The following is an 18,939-nucleotide window of genomic DNA, read 5'->3' as shown; positions in this document are numbered from 1 at the left end:
CCCCGGCAGCTCTGGCCCGGCTCGGCTCTGGCCCCGGGGCACTGGCCCTGGTTCCGGCTGAGCGCGCTGGCCCCGGCCGAGCGGCTCCGGCCCGCCCTGGCCCCGGCGGCTCCAGCTCGACTCAGGGCACGGGCATCGGCCCCAGCCGAGCGGCTCTGGCCCCGGCGACTCCAGCTTGGATCAGGTCCCGGGGCACCGGCCCATCCGGCACCGGCCCCAGCACCGGCCCCGGCCCAGCAGTGCCGGCCGGCGGCCGAGCACCGCCAGCCACAGCGGCTCCGGCTCTGGCCCCAGCATGGATCCAAGCCCCATGACTCCTCCCTATTTTCCCGGACATGTCTGGCTTTTTGAAATTTCCCCCCGGACGGGGATTTGATGACCAAAAAGCTGGACATGTCCGGGAAAATCCGGACGTATGGTAACCCTGGATTAAGCCACGCTCCCTATTTACAGAGTCATGTATGCTAATCTACTGTGCACAAAATCCTAATCTCTCAGCAGGGAGTGATATTCCAATAGTTCCCACAGGGCAGGCCCAAAGCCCATTGAAAGGGAAGACTCCCATTGACTTCAAAGGGCACTGGAACAAGTATTCCTCATGTATTTTAGCCATGGAGCTTCCATTTCAGAATTGTAGGCATCCAAAAAATGCTCATTGATACGTAGCCAAATTTCTGAAAACAAATACAGATTGAATTTGGTGATTTCTCACTGGGAAAAGCACTCATTAATTTGAGAAGAAAATGTGCTCATCTGCACGTAATTTCTATTGCAGGGTCCAATAAGACATATAGTTCAGCTGTATTTATAATTTGATATACCCAAAATTAAGGCAAGGGAAATTTGAATCAGAGAAAAGCAAGGAGAACAAAAAAATTACAAAACTATAAAATTTTGTTTGAGGTATAGTTCTCTCCCCTTGCTCCCATGAATGCTAATTATGGGTCATGAATTGCTGGGAGTTCCACATTATATAGCTATAAATTGTGTATATATTGTATATTGCTATAAATGTAGCAACCTAGGACAAAATGCCATGTGCAAACCCCACTGTATGAAATCATAGCATAATTGGTCCAGTCTCATAAGCAAAAATGCAACATATGGCCTAGTGAGCATTGGAGTTATATGTTTTGAAATAAAGTTGGTGGATACAGATTTTAAATGTACTTGTCTGGAATGCTACACTTAAATCCATTGCTAAAACAAAAGCACAAGTTCCGTTTGACCACAGTAGCAATATTGTGTCAAATCACACCCACCCAGACACACACACCCCCTCTGGTTTCAATCCAGTAAAGTATTAAAACTTATGCTTAATTTTAAACACGAGTAGTTCCTTTCTAGTCAACAAGATTATTGGTGTACTTAAAGTTAAGCACATGCTTAAGTGCTTTGCTAAATCAGGGCCAGAGTGCTCAGTACCTTTCAGGATCAAGTTTCTAGTGGAATCTCCAAACCATTGTCCCATGAAATGCAGGAATACAGATGATCCAGTATGCATATACCCCTAGTAATACAGACTCTTTGCATGTCACTCAGAACCACAATGCAGAGACAACATTCATGAAGTGCAAGAGTAGTGTGAATGTGGACAAATAGGAGATTCCCACACAAATCAGTCAGAAAAACTAGGGCTACCATATGTCCGGATTTCCCCGGACATGTCCGGCTTTTCGGTCTATAAATAGCCGTCTGGGGGGATTTTTAAAAATCTAAAAATGTCCGGGATTTCCCCCCGGTCAGCTATTTATAGACAGAAAAGCAGTGGCCAAGCACCGCTGGGCACCCAAAGCCCCTTCACCGGCTCCCCCATCCCCTGCAGCCTTACCACGTTGTCCGGCCCCGCAGCTGTCTTCCCCCTCCTCCCTCCCCTGAACGCTCTGCCCACCTGCTCCTCCCTCTCCCCTGCTTCCCGCGAATCAGATCTTCTCAAGAAGTCTGAAAAGAAGCAGGGGCAGGCGGGAGGCAGCAGCAGGTAAGCTGGGGCGGGGGTGCGCGAGGAGGAGAGCTCTGGGGAGGCGCAGCCCTGACCAAGCGGCTCCCTCCGACCCGGGCTGAGCAGCGCCCGGCGGCCCCGGCGGCTCCAGCCTGGCTTGGGCCCCAGGGCGGTAGCCCCGGTTCCGGCCGAGCGCGCCAGCCTGGCGCCGGCCGAGCACCCCCCGTCCAGCCCAGCTCGGCCGCCGGCTCCAGCTCGGGACCCAGCAGCGCCAGGCCAGCCCCGGCCGAGCGCCTTCGGCCTGGCCCCAAGCCCTGCAACCCCGGCTGGAGCTCCGGCCGGAGCGCAGCCCGATTCCTGGGCTCTTTAAAGCCGACCCTGGTCAGGAGACAGGGAGGGGGGGTTGGATGGGTCGGGAGTTTGGGGGGGGCTTGTCAGGGGGGCAGGGGCGTGGAGAGGGGTTGGGAAGGTCAGGGACAGGGAGCAGGGGGGGTTAGATGGGTCTGGGGTTCTGGGGGGGCTGTCAGGGGGCAGGGGTGTGGAGAGGGGTCGAGGCAGGCAGGTAGCAGAGGGGGTTGGATGGGTCAGAAGTTCTGGGGGTCCTGTCAGGGGGCGGGGAGCAGTTGGATAGGGCATGGGAGTCCCCGGGGGTCTGTCTGGGGGCGGGGGTGTGAATATGAGGTTGGGGTGTGGATAAGGGTAGGGGCAATCAGGGGACAGGTAGGGTCGTAGGGGGGCAGTGAGAGTGGGGGGTTCTCAGGAGGGGGCAGTCAGGGGACAAGAAGCAGGGTGGCGTAGATAGGGGGTGGGATCCTAGGGGGCAGTTAGTGGCAGCGGTCCCAGGAGGGGGCAGTCAGGGACAAGGAACAGGGGGGTTGGGAGTTCTGAGGGGGGCAAACAGGGGGTGGGAAGTGGGAGGGAGTGGATGGGGCAGGGCAGGGCTAGAGCAGGGCTCCCCCCCCCCCGTGTCCTCTTTTTTGCTTGTGGAAATATGGTAACCCTAGAAAAACAGTGCTGTCACAAAGCTGTGGCATGTCACCATATGCTATTGCTGAGGGCTGCACTCCCAATACCAAAATGTAGCATCCTGAAAAACACCAAAGAACCAACATGATGGGTCTATGTACACTGGCCTGGCCATACATCACTGATTTAGAAATGGTCAAGAGGACCAGGATTTGCAATATTTTTTAAAAGGGCATTTCTTAAGAGTTGCTGGCAAAAGGCAGGGTTATGTTCAGATGAGCCAACCAGCCACAAGAGTTGCTCAGAGCTCCAATTCCAGGCAGTGGTAATAATACAACATATTCATGTTGCCATGACTGTAGCCAGATAACAACCCTATCTTTAAAAGATCTGGGATGTAAAGCATACACATCGCCAACTACCTGCTGCATTTCTACACATTTTTTATGATGCACAGTTGATGTTCTGGGATACATGGTGCTCCTCTGTGCCCAAAAGCCCTATCGATTTCTACAGGGTTTTTTTTTAAGTTTTGCATATTGAATGACAAGTTGTGCATTATTTTTCTGAAGATTCTGAACCCATGCACACTTTTGACTCGAAGGGGCATCACATTATGCAAGTGAACCACCTTGCACATTTTTGAGGGAAGATGACAGAAGAATGCGAGTAGAAATATCTGGAAGATGAAGCATGCATGCATGAAGTAAGCACATGTGTTGTGTTTACCTATCCTAGCCTTTCGTGCTTGTAAAATGACTTTTTAAAATGGAATTAAATTTGTTTCTGTGTCTTTCCTGCAAATGTGTATAATGAACAATGAATTATCATTAGGGCTGTCAATTAATCACAGTTAATTCACACGATTAACTAAAAAAAAATTAATACCGATTTAAAAAATTATTCACAATTAATTGCAGTTTTAACTTGCACTGTTAAACATTGAATTTTATTAAATATTTTGGGATATTTTTATACATTTTCAAATATATTGATTTCAACTACAACATAGAGTACACAGTGTACAGTTCTCACTTTATATTATTTTTATTACAAATATTTGCAGTGTAAAAATGATAAACCAAAGAAATAGTATTTTTCAATTCACCTCATACAAGTACTGTAGTGCAATCTCTTTGTCCTGAAAGTGCTACTTACAAATGTAGATTTTTTTTTGTTACATAACTGCACTCAAAAACAAAACAATGTAAAACTTCAGAGCTTATAATCCACTCAGTCCTACTTTTTGTTCAGCCAATCGCTAAGACAAAAGTTTGTTTACATTTACAGGAGATAATGTTGCCCTCTTCTTATTAACAATGTCACCAGAAGGTGAGAAGGGGCATTTGCATGGCACTTTTGTAGCCAGCACTGCAAGGTATTTACTTGCCAGATATGCTAAACATTCGTATGCCCCTTCATGCTTCAGCCATCGTTCCAGAGGACATGTTTCCATGCTGATGACGCTCATTAAAAAAATAATGCGTTAATTAAATTTGTGACTGAACTCCTTGGGGGGAATTGTATGTCCCCTGCTCTGTTTTACCCACATTCTGCTATATATTTCATGTTATGGCAGTCTCGGGTGATGACCCAGCACATGTTGTTTGTGTTAAGAACACTTATCACTGCAGATTTCACAAAACGCAAAGACGGTACCAATGTGAGATTTCTAAAGATAGCTACAACACTCAACCCAAGGTTTAAGAATCTGAAGTGGCTTCCAAAATCTGAGAGGGATGAGGTGTAGAGCATGCTTTCAGAAGTCTTAAAAGAGCAACACTCCAATGCAGAAACTACAGAACCTGAACCACCAAAAAAGAAAATCAATGTTCAATTTATGTTCGTGGCATCTGACTCACATAATGAAAATGAACATGTGTCGATCCGCACTGCTTTAGATTCTTATCAAGCAGAACCCTTCATCAGCATGGATGCATGTCCCCTGGAATGGTGGCTGAAGCATGAAAGGACATATGAATCTTTAGCACATCTGGCACGTAAATATCTTGCAATTCTGGCTACAACAATGCCATGAAAATGCCTGTTCCCACTGTCAGGTGACATTGTAAAGTATTATCTCCTGCAAATGTAAACAAACAAACCCTGCTTCATGGGATGCATGCAGTGGAAAATACAGTAGGAAGATATATATACACAGAGAACATGAAAAAATGGGTGACATTACTGCCAATGTAGGCAGGAACCAGTGAAGATTAACATTGTGTCATGATTAACTCTAGAGTTCCAAGTATCAGAGGGTAGCTTTGTTAGTCTGAATCAGTAAAAAGCAACAGAGGGTCCTGTGGCACCTTTAAGACTAACAGAAGTATTGGAGCATAAGCTTTCGTGGGTGAATGCCCACTTCATCAGACGCAAAGGTGCCACAGAACCCTCTAGAGTTCCAGTTAGTGACACATTAAACATAGCGATCCCTGCCTATACTGACTGCAAAGCTGTGTTTAGCATCATGTTAATTAACCCAACTCCTCATGGTCATATTCTAGCACAACCTAATTTTCCAGTAAAGATAAGCCTTTTGAAAGATTGGAGTTATTGCTGTAATAATGGGACTATGCATGTCGTCTAAGACAGAACTATTCTTTAAATAATGGATGTTGGTCTTCCATATTTAGATACTTAGATACCATGGTAATGACAGCCATATAATAGATTGTAGTATTTGCACTCCTTAGACCCATTTCCCAAAAAGTCACAAAAAACAATTCTCTAGAATTTCTGATATGGGAGCTGTGCAAAATATTTATTTAGGGTTTTTTGTGTGGATTGCTATTGGAAGTTTATAATTCACTTTTGCCATGGATGACAGTCTGATAAAACACCTTAGATCACCAGTAAAGAAATCATATAAACACTTACAATGAAAGAACCAGCATCCAAAATTCAATTTCTAAATAACCATTGTTTGAGAAGGAGAGAGTTTTTATTAACTCCTTTCATTCAATTTACCATCAGTGACCACAGCAATCAAAGTGGGTTACTGACACCTAAAAACAGAGGGTGAAATCCTGGCTCCATAGAAATCAATGGGAGTTTTGCCACTGATTTCAATACAGCCAGGATTTCACTCACCTAATCTTAAGATTCCATTTGGAAGGGGACAATTTTTGAATCTTATTTGATGTGACTAGCTATTTTTAATATAATATTTTACATTTATATTGCAGGTTTTATTTGGAAAGATCTCAAGAGTGCTTCCCTAACTGTGGTTAGGGAAACAACTTCTTCTCATGCAGTTTCCAAAATACTCCATCCATTATTGGACAAGGCTGTCCTAACTGAGAAGGGGCAGAGGGTTAAACTGCAGAATGCTTGGGTGTTGGAGGATCTGCCAGAGACCAGAGCTCTCTTTACAGATCATGTTCTTGTCTTTTTGTTCCTGTTTCTTTTGCCTGTTCTCACTTTCAGATGACACTGTAAATAAGAAGCCAGCAGCAGAATCTCCTATCAATGTAAACAAATGTGTTTGTCTTAGTGATTAGCTGAACAAGAAGTAGGACTGATTGGACTTGTAGGCTCTAAAGTTTTACACAGTTTTGTTTGAGTGCAGTTATGTAACCAAAAAAAATCTGCATTTGTAAGTTATACTTTCAAGATAAAGAGATTGCACTACAGTACTTGTATGAGATGAATTGAAAAATACTATTTCTTTTATCATTTTACAGTGCATATATTTGTAATAAAAATAATAATATAAAGTGAGCACTGTGCACTTTGTATTCTGTGTTGTAATTGAAATCAATATTAAAAATGTAGAAAAACATCCAAAATATTGAATACATTTCAATTGGTATTTTATTGTTATAAGTATCATTAATGGATTCATGTTTTGAGTTAAGTGTGTGGGTTAACTGTGATTGACAGCCTTAATATTTAGTATTCATTATTATTATTTATACAGCCCCAGACATGTGCCTGGTGCACTAGGGGTCGGGTGGAGGAAGCATGTCTAGATGGCAACAGGACGTAGGAGGATTTGAAGCAAGGTCTCCTAAATTGCAATCCTGGCTCTACCCCTCATTTGAGATGTAACCGTGAACACGTCTGTCTTCCCACATCTGCAGAGAGGAATGATTCCATCTACCTCAAGGACCAGCGAGCACATAAGGCTTTTAAAATATAAAGCTCGCTCTAAGCCTTCTGGGGGGCCAGGTCCCTGGGTGCTGGCTCCGGATCAGCTCAGGGGCGCTCGGACAGGGATTTTGACTGGAGCCAGCTGATCTATTTCTCCGCGGGCAACAAGCTTAACCGAAGTGAAGGGGAGACTCACACAATCGCGGTTTCCATTGATTTGGACTAAAGGCGTGCAATTGCTGTTCCCCTTCTCGGCCATCTGCTGCATGTCGAAGATGCAGAGCGCGGTGGAGTCCCAGCGCCGCTCGCCCGGCTCGGCGCTGAAGACCCCGGCCCACAAGCCCGCCTGCTCCAGGAGGCTGGAGGAGAGCAGGGTGCTGCGGGCGCCGCAGTCCAGGCGTAGCTCGCCTAAGAGGCTGAGGTAGTCCGTCTGGGACCTCAGCACAGCCACTTTGGGCTGCGGCGCCGCCTGGTGGCCCGTCAGGGGTAAGGGGTAGTAGGGGAAGAAGAGGTGCTCGCCCCACAGGAAGGCGTCCACGAAGTGCAGCGGGGACTTTTCGGCGCGCTTCAGCGTCGCTGAATCCCCCCCGGTCAGGCTCATCTCCGGCAGGCTGCGCATGGTGAGCACAGTGTAAGCGTCCGAGACCGAGGGAACGCAGCTCAGATCGGAGTCGGACAGCGAGTAGGCAGCGGCCAGCGCCAGTAAGCGGCGGCCGGTCTGCAGCGCGAAGAGCACCCCGCTGGTGGAGCCCTGCGGCAGGCAGCTCACCACATCCGTCTGGTTGGTCAGCACCGTCAGGTTGCCCAGGAACCGCACCTGGCAGCTGCCGTGGTACAGGGTCCAGCCGGTGAGCAGGCGGCCGCCCTCCAGGTCGGGCAGCAGCAGCTTGTTGTGGGTGCCCGCCGGCTGCGAGCAGTCCTGAGCCCCCGCCGCGTGCGCCAGGTGCAGCAGGCTCAGGGACCGGTTCAGCTTGTAGATGCAGTTGCCGCCCGCCAGCAGGAGGTTGTCCCCGCTCGCCGCGATGTTGTCGATGGGCACGGGCAGGGTGTACTGCGGCTGGCACGCGACGACCCCGGCCCCAACCAGGGCGATCAGCAGCGCCCAGGGCAGCGGGGGCGCGGCGGGGCCGGGGCACCGGGAGTCCTTCTTCCTGCACGGCCCCATGGGCATGGCCAGCTCCTCGATCGGCTCAGCGGCTGCTCTAGCTGCCTGGCGGCGGCAGCTGCCCCATGCTGTGCTGCGGGGCGGCAGAGGCGCTGTGTCGTTCAGCCCCGGCTTCCTCAGTCTGGCTGCGGCGATGGGAAGTTCCTCTCCGGGAGGCTGGGCTGGGCTCCTGGGTGGGGGTTTGGGCCTTATACTTGTTCTTGCGCAAGTTTCCTTCCCCAGCCACCCCACGCCCTGCGCCCTCCAGGATCCAGCGGGCTGGGGCCGCAGCCACTTGCCCAGCTTTGTTCCTGGGTGCACTGCAAAACCAACGCTGGGCTCCTGCTGAGAGTGAAACATCCGACAGCCTCTCCGCCTAGATGGGAGTAAAGCACCCTGTGCGCCATGCAGGCTTTGGCAGGCTTCTTGGAGGTGCCATGAGAGCATGGCTGGGGCCCACTTGGACTAGGGTGACCAGATAGTAAGTGTGGAAAATCAGGAGTTTTGAGCGGGAGGTGGAGGGAAAGGGGGTATAGTTGCATATATAAGACAAAGCGACTAATATCAGGATGGTCTTGACAATATCAGGATATCTGGTCACCCTAATTTGGACTGCCAGGCTGACACAGGTTTTAAACCTCTTGGGGTGGGGGGAGGGAGAATAACACTGGAACAAGGGGCCCCACACACAGCTGATTTTCCAGCATAGATGGGACTGTAGCTGTGGCCAGTACAGTGTGTGACTTTCTCTAACCATCTCATTTTTATTACAGAGACCCATCGGGGTTCTCACAACACATTTTTTGGTGACCTCTGAGTGCAGCCACCAACTCTTGCCCGCAACAGCTTTGACAATTTTTCCTAAAATACTTAATTAACTTTAGGAAAAACAAATCAATATACACATATACATGTCCAGTGTAATTTCTTTATATAAGGATTTTATTTGTGCAGACTCAATAATAAAAATAATGTATAGTTGTCTCTATTCTTTACTGGACCTACACAGACTAGAAACAAATAATGTGTTTTGCATGTTCTTGTCCCTTTTTGTTGTTGTTTCTTTTGCTTTTTTGATTGGTTGTTGTTCGCTCGTAAGTCTGCTGCTGTGAAAAGTGATACCGGTATATTAATATCACTTTTCACAGTCTCCCAGCTAGTTGCAAAGTTTGCTGTGAAAAGTGATATTAACATACAAATATAACTTTTCACAGCAGATTTACTCAGGCACTGCAAGTCTGGGGACAAATTAAGCCCTGGATGGGGAAGCGAGTAGGGAGGCAGCAGGGGCCAGGCACCATGGGGGGAATGAATAGGGGGCCAAGGGAGGGGCTGGACGGGGGCTGAGGGAGACAGTAGGGCCCAGGGGCAATGGGCTGGGTGGGTGAAGGGCCAGAGGCTGCAGTGGGGGCCAGCACCCACCGCTGCACAGCCAGGGCCCAACCCAAAGCCCTTTGGCTGGGGCCTGAGGCCCAGCGGCTGGCGAAGGCAGCAGGGGCCAAGGGCAATGGGGAAGGAGTGGTGAGACCTAGATATTGGCTTCTTCCTTCTAAGCAAAGCCAGGCTAATTTGGGATTCTTGCTAACATTTATCTCAGTACAGGATGGCCCTTCACACAATGTCATGAAATGAAAACAGTCCATTTTATACAAGCTTGTCTGTCCTCCTGGGAGCTTCAAAATCCACACACTTTGCTAACTTCAAGGAAGCATAAAACTGAGATCCTTCCCACCTGTAGTCATGATAGATCAGTATTTTCATAACAGTAGGATAAAATTAATCCCAGACTCCTGGGTGAACCTTATCTAAATTCCCCTTCTTGATGTGGAATTACATTGAATATTGTGTTTTTTCATTTCCTTTCTTAAGCTGTTGCATCATGTTGTAGTTAAACAGTTGCTGCAATTCACTCCCCAAAAGGTGGTTGCAGTGATTTTTATTTAGTCTGTTAATAACAATTGCAAAGCCTGTTGTGAGACATTTAGATTTGGCCATCTTTGGGTGGCAGTTGTCAAATTTAGTGCCTCCTTCTGCAAGGTGCTGAGCACTTTGAACTCCCACTACAGCCATGGACACTCAGCACCTCACAGGATCGGGCCTTTAGACTGGATGCTCTTTGAAGCTTACTAGATCATTTCCAGTAAGACTCAGCAAAAGCAGAACCGTGTATTGCATGCTCAGCAATTGGCAGATATTCTGCTTTTGCTGAGTCCTAAGTAAAGATATAATTATGCAAGAAAAGAAACAATATTTTATCAACTTCTCCTGCCCTAGTGGGACAGACTTTAATGTTGCTGGAGCAGTGTAATGTGGCCTTAGTGTAAATAAGAATCCATCCCCAAATTTGCAAATAGAAGGTATAATGCCGATATTAGCAGTTTGAATACATACATAGAATATCAGGGTTGGAAGGGACCTCAGGAGGTCATCTAGTCCAACCTCCTGCTCAAAGCAGGACCAATCCCCAACTAAATCATCCCAGCCAGGGCTTTGTCAAGCCTGACCTTAAAAACCTCTAAGAAGGAGATTCCACCACCTCCCTAGGTAACCCATTCCAGTGCTTTACCACCCTCCCAGTAAAAAAGTTTTTCCTAATATCCAACCTAAACCTCCCTCACTGCAACTTGAAGACCATTACTCCTTGTTCTGTCTTCTGCTACCACGGAGAATAATCTAGATCCATCCTCTTTGGAACCCCCTTTCAGGTAGTTGAAAGCAGCTATCAAATCCCCCCTCATTCGTCTCTTCTGCAGACTAAACAATCCCAGTTCTCTCAAGCCTCTTCTCATAAGTCAAGTGCTCCAGTCCTCTAATCATTTTTGTTCCCCTACGCTGGACTCTTTCCAATTTGTCCACGTCCTTGTAGTGTGGGGCCCAAAACTGGACACAGTACTCCAGATGAGGCCTCACCAATATTGAATAGAGGGGAATGATCACATCCCTTGATCTGCTGACAATGCCCCTACTTATACAGCCCAAAATGCTGTTAGCCTTCTTGGCAACAAGGGCACACTGTTGACTGATATCCAGCTTCTCGTCCACTGTGACCCCTAGGTCCTTTTCTGCAGAAATAGCAAATGTACATTTCCTTCCCCAAAATGTAGGCTGCACCCTGCAGCAATTATTGCTTAAGGCAATTTATTTTTCCCTGGATTTGAAGCAACATTTATTACTGGCACTTTTCCAGTTGCAGCAGTCAGAGTCCATGACATATCCTGTTCCCAAATCCAGAACCCCCAACCATTTATACTACTCCACAGGCAGTGACTTAAAGGGTGTATACAGGCCTTGCACAATGCAGTGAAACAGAACTGCTAAGCAAAGCAGGCTACTTCTGGTGCTACACACTTTCTGAAGATATGCTTTCCTGCACAAGACTGGGTTCTTAGTCAACATGTAAATGAAATAATGTTCAAACCGATCATACTGAAATAGATTGTCCAAGCACAGGAGTCCACTTACTTGGCAGGACAACATAAACTGAACACAGTACACTTGTGCTCCATCTGTTACATTGACTTCCAATTTGTTTCTCAGTGCAATGCAAGATGTTATAATATAAAGCTCTATATGGTTTAGGTATTGGCTTATGTGACGACCTAAGACACATGGTCAATTGGCGACTTCTAACAGACTCTAGTTTAAATTTTTAGGGCCCTGGCAACAGGCTATATTCAGCAAAAAGTCCACATCTTTGGAAGTTGCTCTCCTTGTAAAGTCACTAAAGTCCCAGGTTTCTGGCTTTCAGGGCAGAGCATATACAGGAGGAGAAACCAAACTAATTCTCCCCCAAGGTGTACAATGGAATTCATTGGTTGACTGTTTAGAGCTATTTATTAAGAACTAGCATATTCTGGTGACAATTTGTGAAGAAAATTGTGACAAAATAGATTGAAGTCAAATTAGTCAACATTGGTCTAAAGAGAAATGTAGAAGGTGTGCTGAATATACTGAAACCTACTTCCATAGCCTTGGACAAACTGCAGAAAGATTGCTGCTGTATTGCTGATGCTGTTGAAATTTGGAAAGAACTTCAAGAGACATTTATTCACACAGTGCATAGTCAACCTGTAGAACTCTTTGGCAGAGGATGTTGTGAAGGCCAAGACTATAACAGGGTTCAAAAAAGAACTAGATAAGTTAATACAGGATAGGTCCATCAATGATTATTAGGCAGGATGGGCAGGGATGGTGTCCCTAGCCTCTGTTTTCCAGAAGCTGGGAATGGGCAACAGGCAGGGCCGAATTAATGCAGGAGCTTTAAGGGCTGCAGCCAAGGGCCTTGGGTTAAAGGGGGGTCCCGCAGGCCGGACAGCCCACTGCTTCTTTTCATTAGGCCCATGGCAAGTCTCCGCGCCGTGGGCTGGACACTGGTCCTCGAGCCTCGGTGCCTTCCCCCAGGCTGAAGCTGCGAGTGCTGACTCGCTGATGTGCCCCTGCAGTCCCTGGATGAGGGGCATTCAGGGAATCTCTGTGCGCTGCTCCTGCCCCCAGCGCTGGCTCCACAGCTCACATTGGCCGGGTACCGCAGCCAATGGGAGCTGTGGGGGCAGCACCTGTGGGCACGGGCAGCATGCACCGTGCAGAGCAGCCTGGCCCCTCTGTTTAGGGGCTGGACATGCCAGCCACCTCGGGGAGCAGAGTAGTGAGGAGCCGGGGCAGGCAGGGATCCTGCCTTAGCCCTGCTGCACCACTGACCAAGAGTTGCCCAAGATAAGCGCCTCCTGGCTGGAGCCCACACCCCAACCCCCTACCCCAGCCCGGAGCTCCCTTCTGCACCAAAACTCCCTCCCAGACCCCACATCCCCACCTTCATCCCAACCCCTTGTCCCAGCCTTGAGCCCCCTCCTGCACCCAAACTCCCACCCAAAGCCCACACCCCAAACCTCCTGCTGCACCCAACCACCTGTCCCATCCCTGGCCCCACTTCAGAGCTCCCCCCGGCTGGAACTGCACCCCCTCCCATGCCCTCTCACACCCCAATCCCCTGCTCCAACTCTGAGCCCACTCCCCCACTCTAAACCCCCAGAGGTCCTACAAAATCTAATAGCCCTAGGCCCACAGGAGAATTAGTCCAGTGCTGGCAATAGGATGGATCACTTGGTGATTACCTGTTCTGTTCATTCCCTCTGAAGCACCTGGCATTGGCCACTGTTGGAAGACAGGATATTGCACTAGATGGACCTTTGGTCTAATCTAGGGTGACCATCCTTCCCGTTTTTAAAGGGGACAGTCCCATTTTGGGGGACTTTTCTTATATTGGCGCATATTACCTCACACCCGCTGACCCGTTTTTTCACAATTGCTAACTGGTAACCCTAGTCTGACCCAGTATGGCTCTTCTTATGACACTGAAGAAACAAATATCCTACAGCAAAGTTAATTTGCAGGCAGTAAAGAAACAGATGGATCAAGCACTCAATCAATCTCATTTTCTTGCCAATATTCTCAACCCAAAGTACTAAGGTATATGCCTAACTACTGAAGAAGATGCTGCTGCTATGACATGGGCATCTAATAATCACCCATCAGTCAGGCCAATCATAATATCAGGGCTGGAGGTGAACCATTCAAGCAGGAACTGTTTGTTGATGATATTTTAGAGAAAGTCACACCATTGATAATCACTAGCTAAGCACCTGGAACCAGAGTTTGTTGAAGTGCTAAACCAGTTTTGGACAGCAGTAGCCTCTTCAGCAGGCACACAAAGAATATTTTCTTCATTTGGACTAAAAAATTAAAAACTGAGAAATCTATTGGGAGTTGAAAAAGCAGGAAAACTTATCTTTCTCTTCCAGTCTATGAATAAAAACAAGGAAGGAAGGGATGAGAGCTACTAGTTTTAAAAGTTTGAAGGACAGTCCAAGTACTTAGGAGACTGTTGTTTCATTTTCAAGAGACTTAGGTGAATACAAACTCAAACTCCCATCACTTTTACTTAGGCATATTTGAACATTTTCCCAGGCTGACCTGAAATAATCAATTTAATTAACTGATTACAGTTAACCTCTCTGTTCCTTTAATAAATCATTTAGTTGTAAATGTGAAACATGTTCTGATAAGAGAAATGTATGTATCCAAAACATGTAAGGTTGTTTTGTTTAATAAATTTAACATGCTGTTTTGTGCATTTATAAAGCACTAAGGGCCAAATCTTGAACTCCTTACTCAGAGGAAAATTCCCAGTGAAGTCAATGAACCAACTTCACCTGTAATTACACCTTGAGCAGTTTCAGTTACTTCAGTGGGATTACATGAGAGCAGAATCTTACCCAATGTGAGTTTTGCCTGAATAAGAACGGTGTAAGGACGTCAGGACTTGGCCCTATGTGCATGAGTTAAAACAAAGTTTGATCCCTTTTTACATAATTTCTTTAATCTGAGACAGAACACAGCCTTTGTTAACATATTACTCACTAGTCTCTCTCTCCGCTGACTCAACTGCCGCCTTCTCTCTGTCCTTCTCTCTCATTTGCAAGACAAATTTAGGACTCTGTGTAGAGATCTGGCAAAAGGGAAGCCACTGTAGTTAATTTTATTTTTTTCTTAAAGTTATCTATTTTGAATTTAGCTTAAATTTGGTACTCTTCCTACATTGAAACAACTTTTGCGGATTTATGTACACTTATTTTAACATGGACGAGAATTTATTCTGCTCCATCGCTGGCTAAACAGCCTGTGTTGTTGTATAGTGGTAACAGGCAGAGTTAACATTACTGTGCATTTTATTTTCAGTGCCATATCTGAAAACAGGGCAATAACTGCTTTTCACCTAATATATTTCAACAAGTAAATTTTCTACTACATCTACACATGGATTAAATGCAACAGGAAAACCAAGAGGCTGTATTGAAAGACTCCTCCTTTACAGAGTAAGTGCACCTTAATACTTTGAATATTCACATGGATTCTGCAATGTTGGATTTTAATTCTACTGTGATGTTTTGTTTTGTTTTTGTTTTTATTGTTTTTTGTTGTTTGTTTGGTGGTTGATCTAAGAATTATTGGGCCTTCTGCACCCTTTTCTGCTTCTCTTGCCGTATACGACGAGGAGATTCCAGATACAAGAACAGGCTGCTCTGTGGCCCACAAGAGGAAATTCAAGTGAGTGCCACAAGAAGCTGAACTGTTACACCGCAAATAATACAACAGCTTGAAAAAGTCCATTACCCTGAAGTGAAGGGAATCCTATGACAAAGTCAAATATTTTTGTACAGCAGAATCCTGACAGCTAACAACCCTTTTGTGCATTGTTTTAAAAAAAAATAATGGATGTTCAGTTTGCCTCCATTCTAAATAATACAAACTATTGTAGATGACTGACCAAAGAAATCATGAACATGCACCCAAAGCATGTTGTTTTCAATCACATAATTTTTTTTGCGCCAAAGGTGACTCTTTATTGAAAGCGTTTGTGATACAGTGGCAAGGAGAAAGAGAAGCAACTCAGAATTGCATATAAAAAGTAACAGAGATATATTGCTGTTCCACATATCTACAATGTGTTCATATTCTGTGCCACAAACTGTGACACCAAGGAAGAATGGTTTGTAGCACAAACAAGCACGTGAAACAGGAAACTCAGGTTCTGTTCCCTCTTTGTCACCAACTTCTTGTGTTTCCATCTACCCATGAAGGGGTGTACTCGCCCTATCAGCCAACAAGTTGAATTAGGCCATGCAGGCCCAATCAGTCAATTAAGCTACAAACAGGGGAGATTTAGGTTGTGTGGGGGCACTAATTAGAAGGGAGATCACCTGTAAGGGAACAAGCAGGAATTCTATAAAGCCAGGAGGCTGGCAACAGGAAGTCTGCAGTCTCATCCCCTGAGATAAGGGAGAAGGAAGGGGGAATAGGAGTCTGTGAGGAAGGGTTTACCCAGTAGGCCTAGGAAAGAGGGGGCTGACTAGGAAGACTGGTGAGGGCATAGGTGTTGCAACTAGGAGTCCTGGGTGTGTGGCCGCATCCCCTGGCTTGAAGTAGTTACCATCATATACAAGGTTTGGTTCAGTGGCTCTCAGCACCCCCATTATATAAATTGTTCCAGCACCCCTGGATGAAGGAGGAGCTTAAAGAAGCACAGTAGGAAGTAGTCCAGGGAAGAGAGCAGTAAGATTGGTGAAGACCCAGAATTTTAACTGCTCACTGAGGGGTCCTGGACTGGACCCCAGAGTAGAGGGTGGGCCTGGGTTCCCCTGTACCATCCACTGCAGAGTGGTATTGCTTCGGACAGTGAATGGGAAGACTGCAGGAGTGACATAGTCCGGGTAGCAGGCATGAGGGCTGCCTGATACTGCTTGTGCAGAGAGACTTTGAAAGACACCCCTTCCCCCACCCCACACACACACCCAAAAAAAGGGGAAATCAGAGTGTAACGTGGCCGGAGGGCTGAGTCACAAAGCAGCCGTACTGCGACTCTGTGAGCCGGAGGAAAACTGCAACAGTGGAAGGCTAGAAAGGGGGCATTGTACAGGGAGGAGCTAATTGCCAGAAGGTGGGTAGAATACATTGTTGTACTACCTCATTTGTAAATGGAGATTGGCAATAATCCCTTGCCTTGCAGGGATGCTGTAGCGGTTATCTCAAAGGGGAGCCAAGATAACTCTAATTGTGTAATGGGTGTAGGTAACAGAATAAAAACAAGCCCCTTTTTCTCAGAAGAGCAGACCTGTCCTCTGCTGTATCTGTCACCGGTGGACTGGTGCAGATCTCCTTCCCTCTTCCCTATGTGGTGCACAAATAATAAAGACTGACCAGAAATAAGGCTTAAAAAAACAGGTAAGTGTATTAAGGGATAAATTACAGATAAGGGAAGGGATAAATGTAACGAGCAATAACTATATAAACAACACAAACCCAGTGACACAGCAGCTCTTCCTATGAGCATAAACCTCAGGCCCAAAAATACAGAACCCACCCTGGCAATTGAAAATGTAACCCCAACTAAGAAAACCCTAATTATTATGTTTCACTATATTCCAAGCACTTCCATGGCGGCGAAGTCCAGGACCTCCACTCCATGGCACCCGTAGAGGAGCACTGGAAAGTCCCTCGATGACAGTTGGGATGGAAGAAACGGACCGAGGACCCTCTGGTTGTTGACGTTCCCAGGAGCAGGTAACGTGGAATGCATCTTCTTCTTTCTTCTCACCTCAGGAGTGAACGGTATTCTTTGATGGTGCACTGGTGCCATGAAGACCCGAGCCGCACATGCACAGTCACTAAGATGGAGTGCATGGAGTGCACCACCAGTCTGTGATTACAGTCCTTTTATACAGTTTGTGGCGGGAAAACATGGTATGATCCTGGGAAAGCGGGAGACAGTCTGAGGTGGTAGAATCTTGGGGATAGCCCGGTGGTGGGAAAAAACAGTTACATCCAGTTACATCCAGGCTAAGCTGACAGTGCATCGAGGGGTCACAAAATGGAGTCACAAGATGATAGCTTAGACTCCTCTTGGATTGCTGCAATATCCTTAAAAACTGATTATTGGGTCTAATACATACATGTAATTTAATAAGCCATGAACAATGTAACATTTCATACCCAACATAGCTATTGTAAAGAATTTTGAAAACCTCAGATTCAAGGCACTATATAAGTCCAAAATAGTATTACAAGAATACTACAGCACATTTCCAATATTGATTTTATAACATGACATAAGGAAAAATAATGAAAAACCCTAACTTACCCTTAAAAATCAGTTTAATGTAACCTAGATCTGCCAACAGTAAATTGCTATAATTGTAATTGTATGGTGTCACTAAAGGGCAGAGTTAAGGTTATTTGGGTGCTTTACATACACATTTCCATACCTTAAACATGTTTGGATTTCTTTTAAATTTAACTCTCAATTTCTTGGGTCTGCAATATTTACTTTTAGAACAGTTGCAACATTTTTGTAATGTCTTCTACCCTTAAATTGATATGTACTTTCAACCTTTCCTTAAGCATACAGGTGAATCTGGTGCTTAATTTGCAATTGATTTACCAGATTGGTTTTTCCAGGATACACACACACAGCAGGTAGTACTGCAGAGATCCTAGATGGTGGTGCTGCCCAGAGGCTGCTAAGGATGGGCTGCTGTAACTTTGGAGTCCCCCAAAGCTGGTTAAATCACACACAGGCTACACCAGTGCTCAGAACACCTCAGGATCAGGAGGGTGAAAAGGTGTCTTCAAGATACCTTGGTTCCTCCAACACCTTGGGCGGTGCCTGTATGCGTTGCACTTCTAAGCGGCACAGCACACAATCTCACCCATTGCTTCATTTTCCAATTTTGATTATCTGTGAGAGCCCAGACGCAGACTTGGTAGAATGAGGTAGGTGATGGGTGAGATCACGCCTTTGTGGGTGTGGAAGGGGGGATGATGGGATATAAACAGGAATGTATGAGGAGTATGGGAGGGGTGACTGGGGATTACAGAGTGAAGGGGGAAATGAGGGTTCAGTGGGGGTTGTAAGTTTGGGTGAGCAGGAATGTGGAGGTGAGGGTCAAGGGGATTCAGTAACAATGTCTAGTTAGGGGAGGCCGAAGAATGGATGGAACAAGGTTATGTGCACAGGAGGCCTGTAGTGGGGAGACCAGGGCTATGAACCAGGCAGGTGATAAGTGGGGATGTGTGGGGAATGGGTGGTATTCATATCCTCCTATTGATGTTCGTATAGAGAAAGTGTTCATCCTGTCCAGCGGGAGTCCTGACCCTCTCCAGTGAACTTAATCCAGTAGGTTGAAAAGAGACTCCCGTATGATGGAGCACAAGAACCTACATGCAATCACAGAACCATCTA

The 18,939-nt window shown here is 46.4% G+C and overlaps 1 protein-coding gene across 1 annotated transcript in view; it reads right to left on the bottom strand.

Moving 5' to 3' along the window:
- The window catches only part of PLXNC1 (plexin C1), a 102,791-nt gene extending 94,200 nt beyond the window's left edge, over positions 1 to 8,591 (bottom strand). The window contains exon 1 of the mRNA XM_034772823.1: positions 7,197 to 8,591. Within this exon, the coding sequence (XP_034628714.1) occupies positions 7,197 to 8,591 (1,395 nt within the window). The remainder of the gene's footprint in view (positions 1 to 7,196) is intronic.
- Positions 8,592 to 18,939: the final 10,348 nt, after the last annotated feature.

The sequence above is a fragment of the Trachemys scripta genome, chromosome 1 (genome assembly GCF_013100865.1).
Source record: "Trachemys scripta elegans isolate TJP31775 chromosome 1, CAS_Tse_1.0, whole genome shotgun sequence".
Taxonomy (NCBI): domain Eukaryota; kingdom Metazoa; phylum Chordata; order Testudines; family Emydidae; genus Trachemys; species Trachemys scripta.
This window is presented reverse-complemented; position numbering and strand designations above follow the sequence as displayed.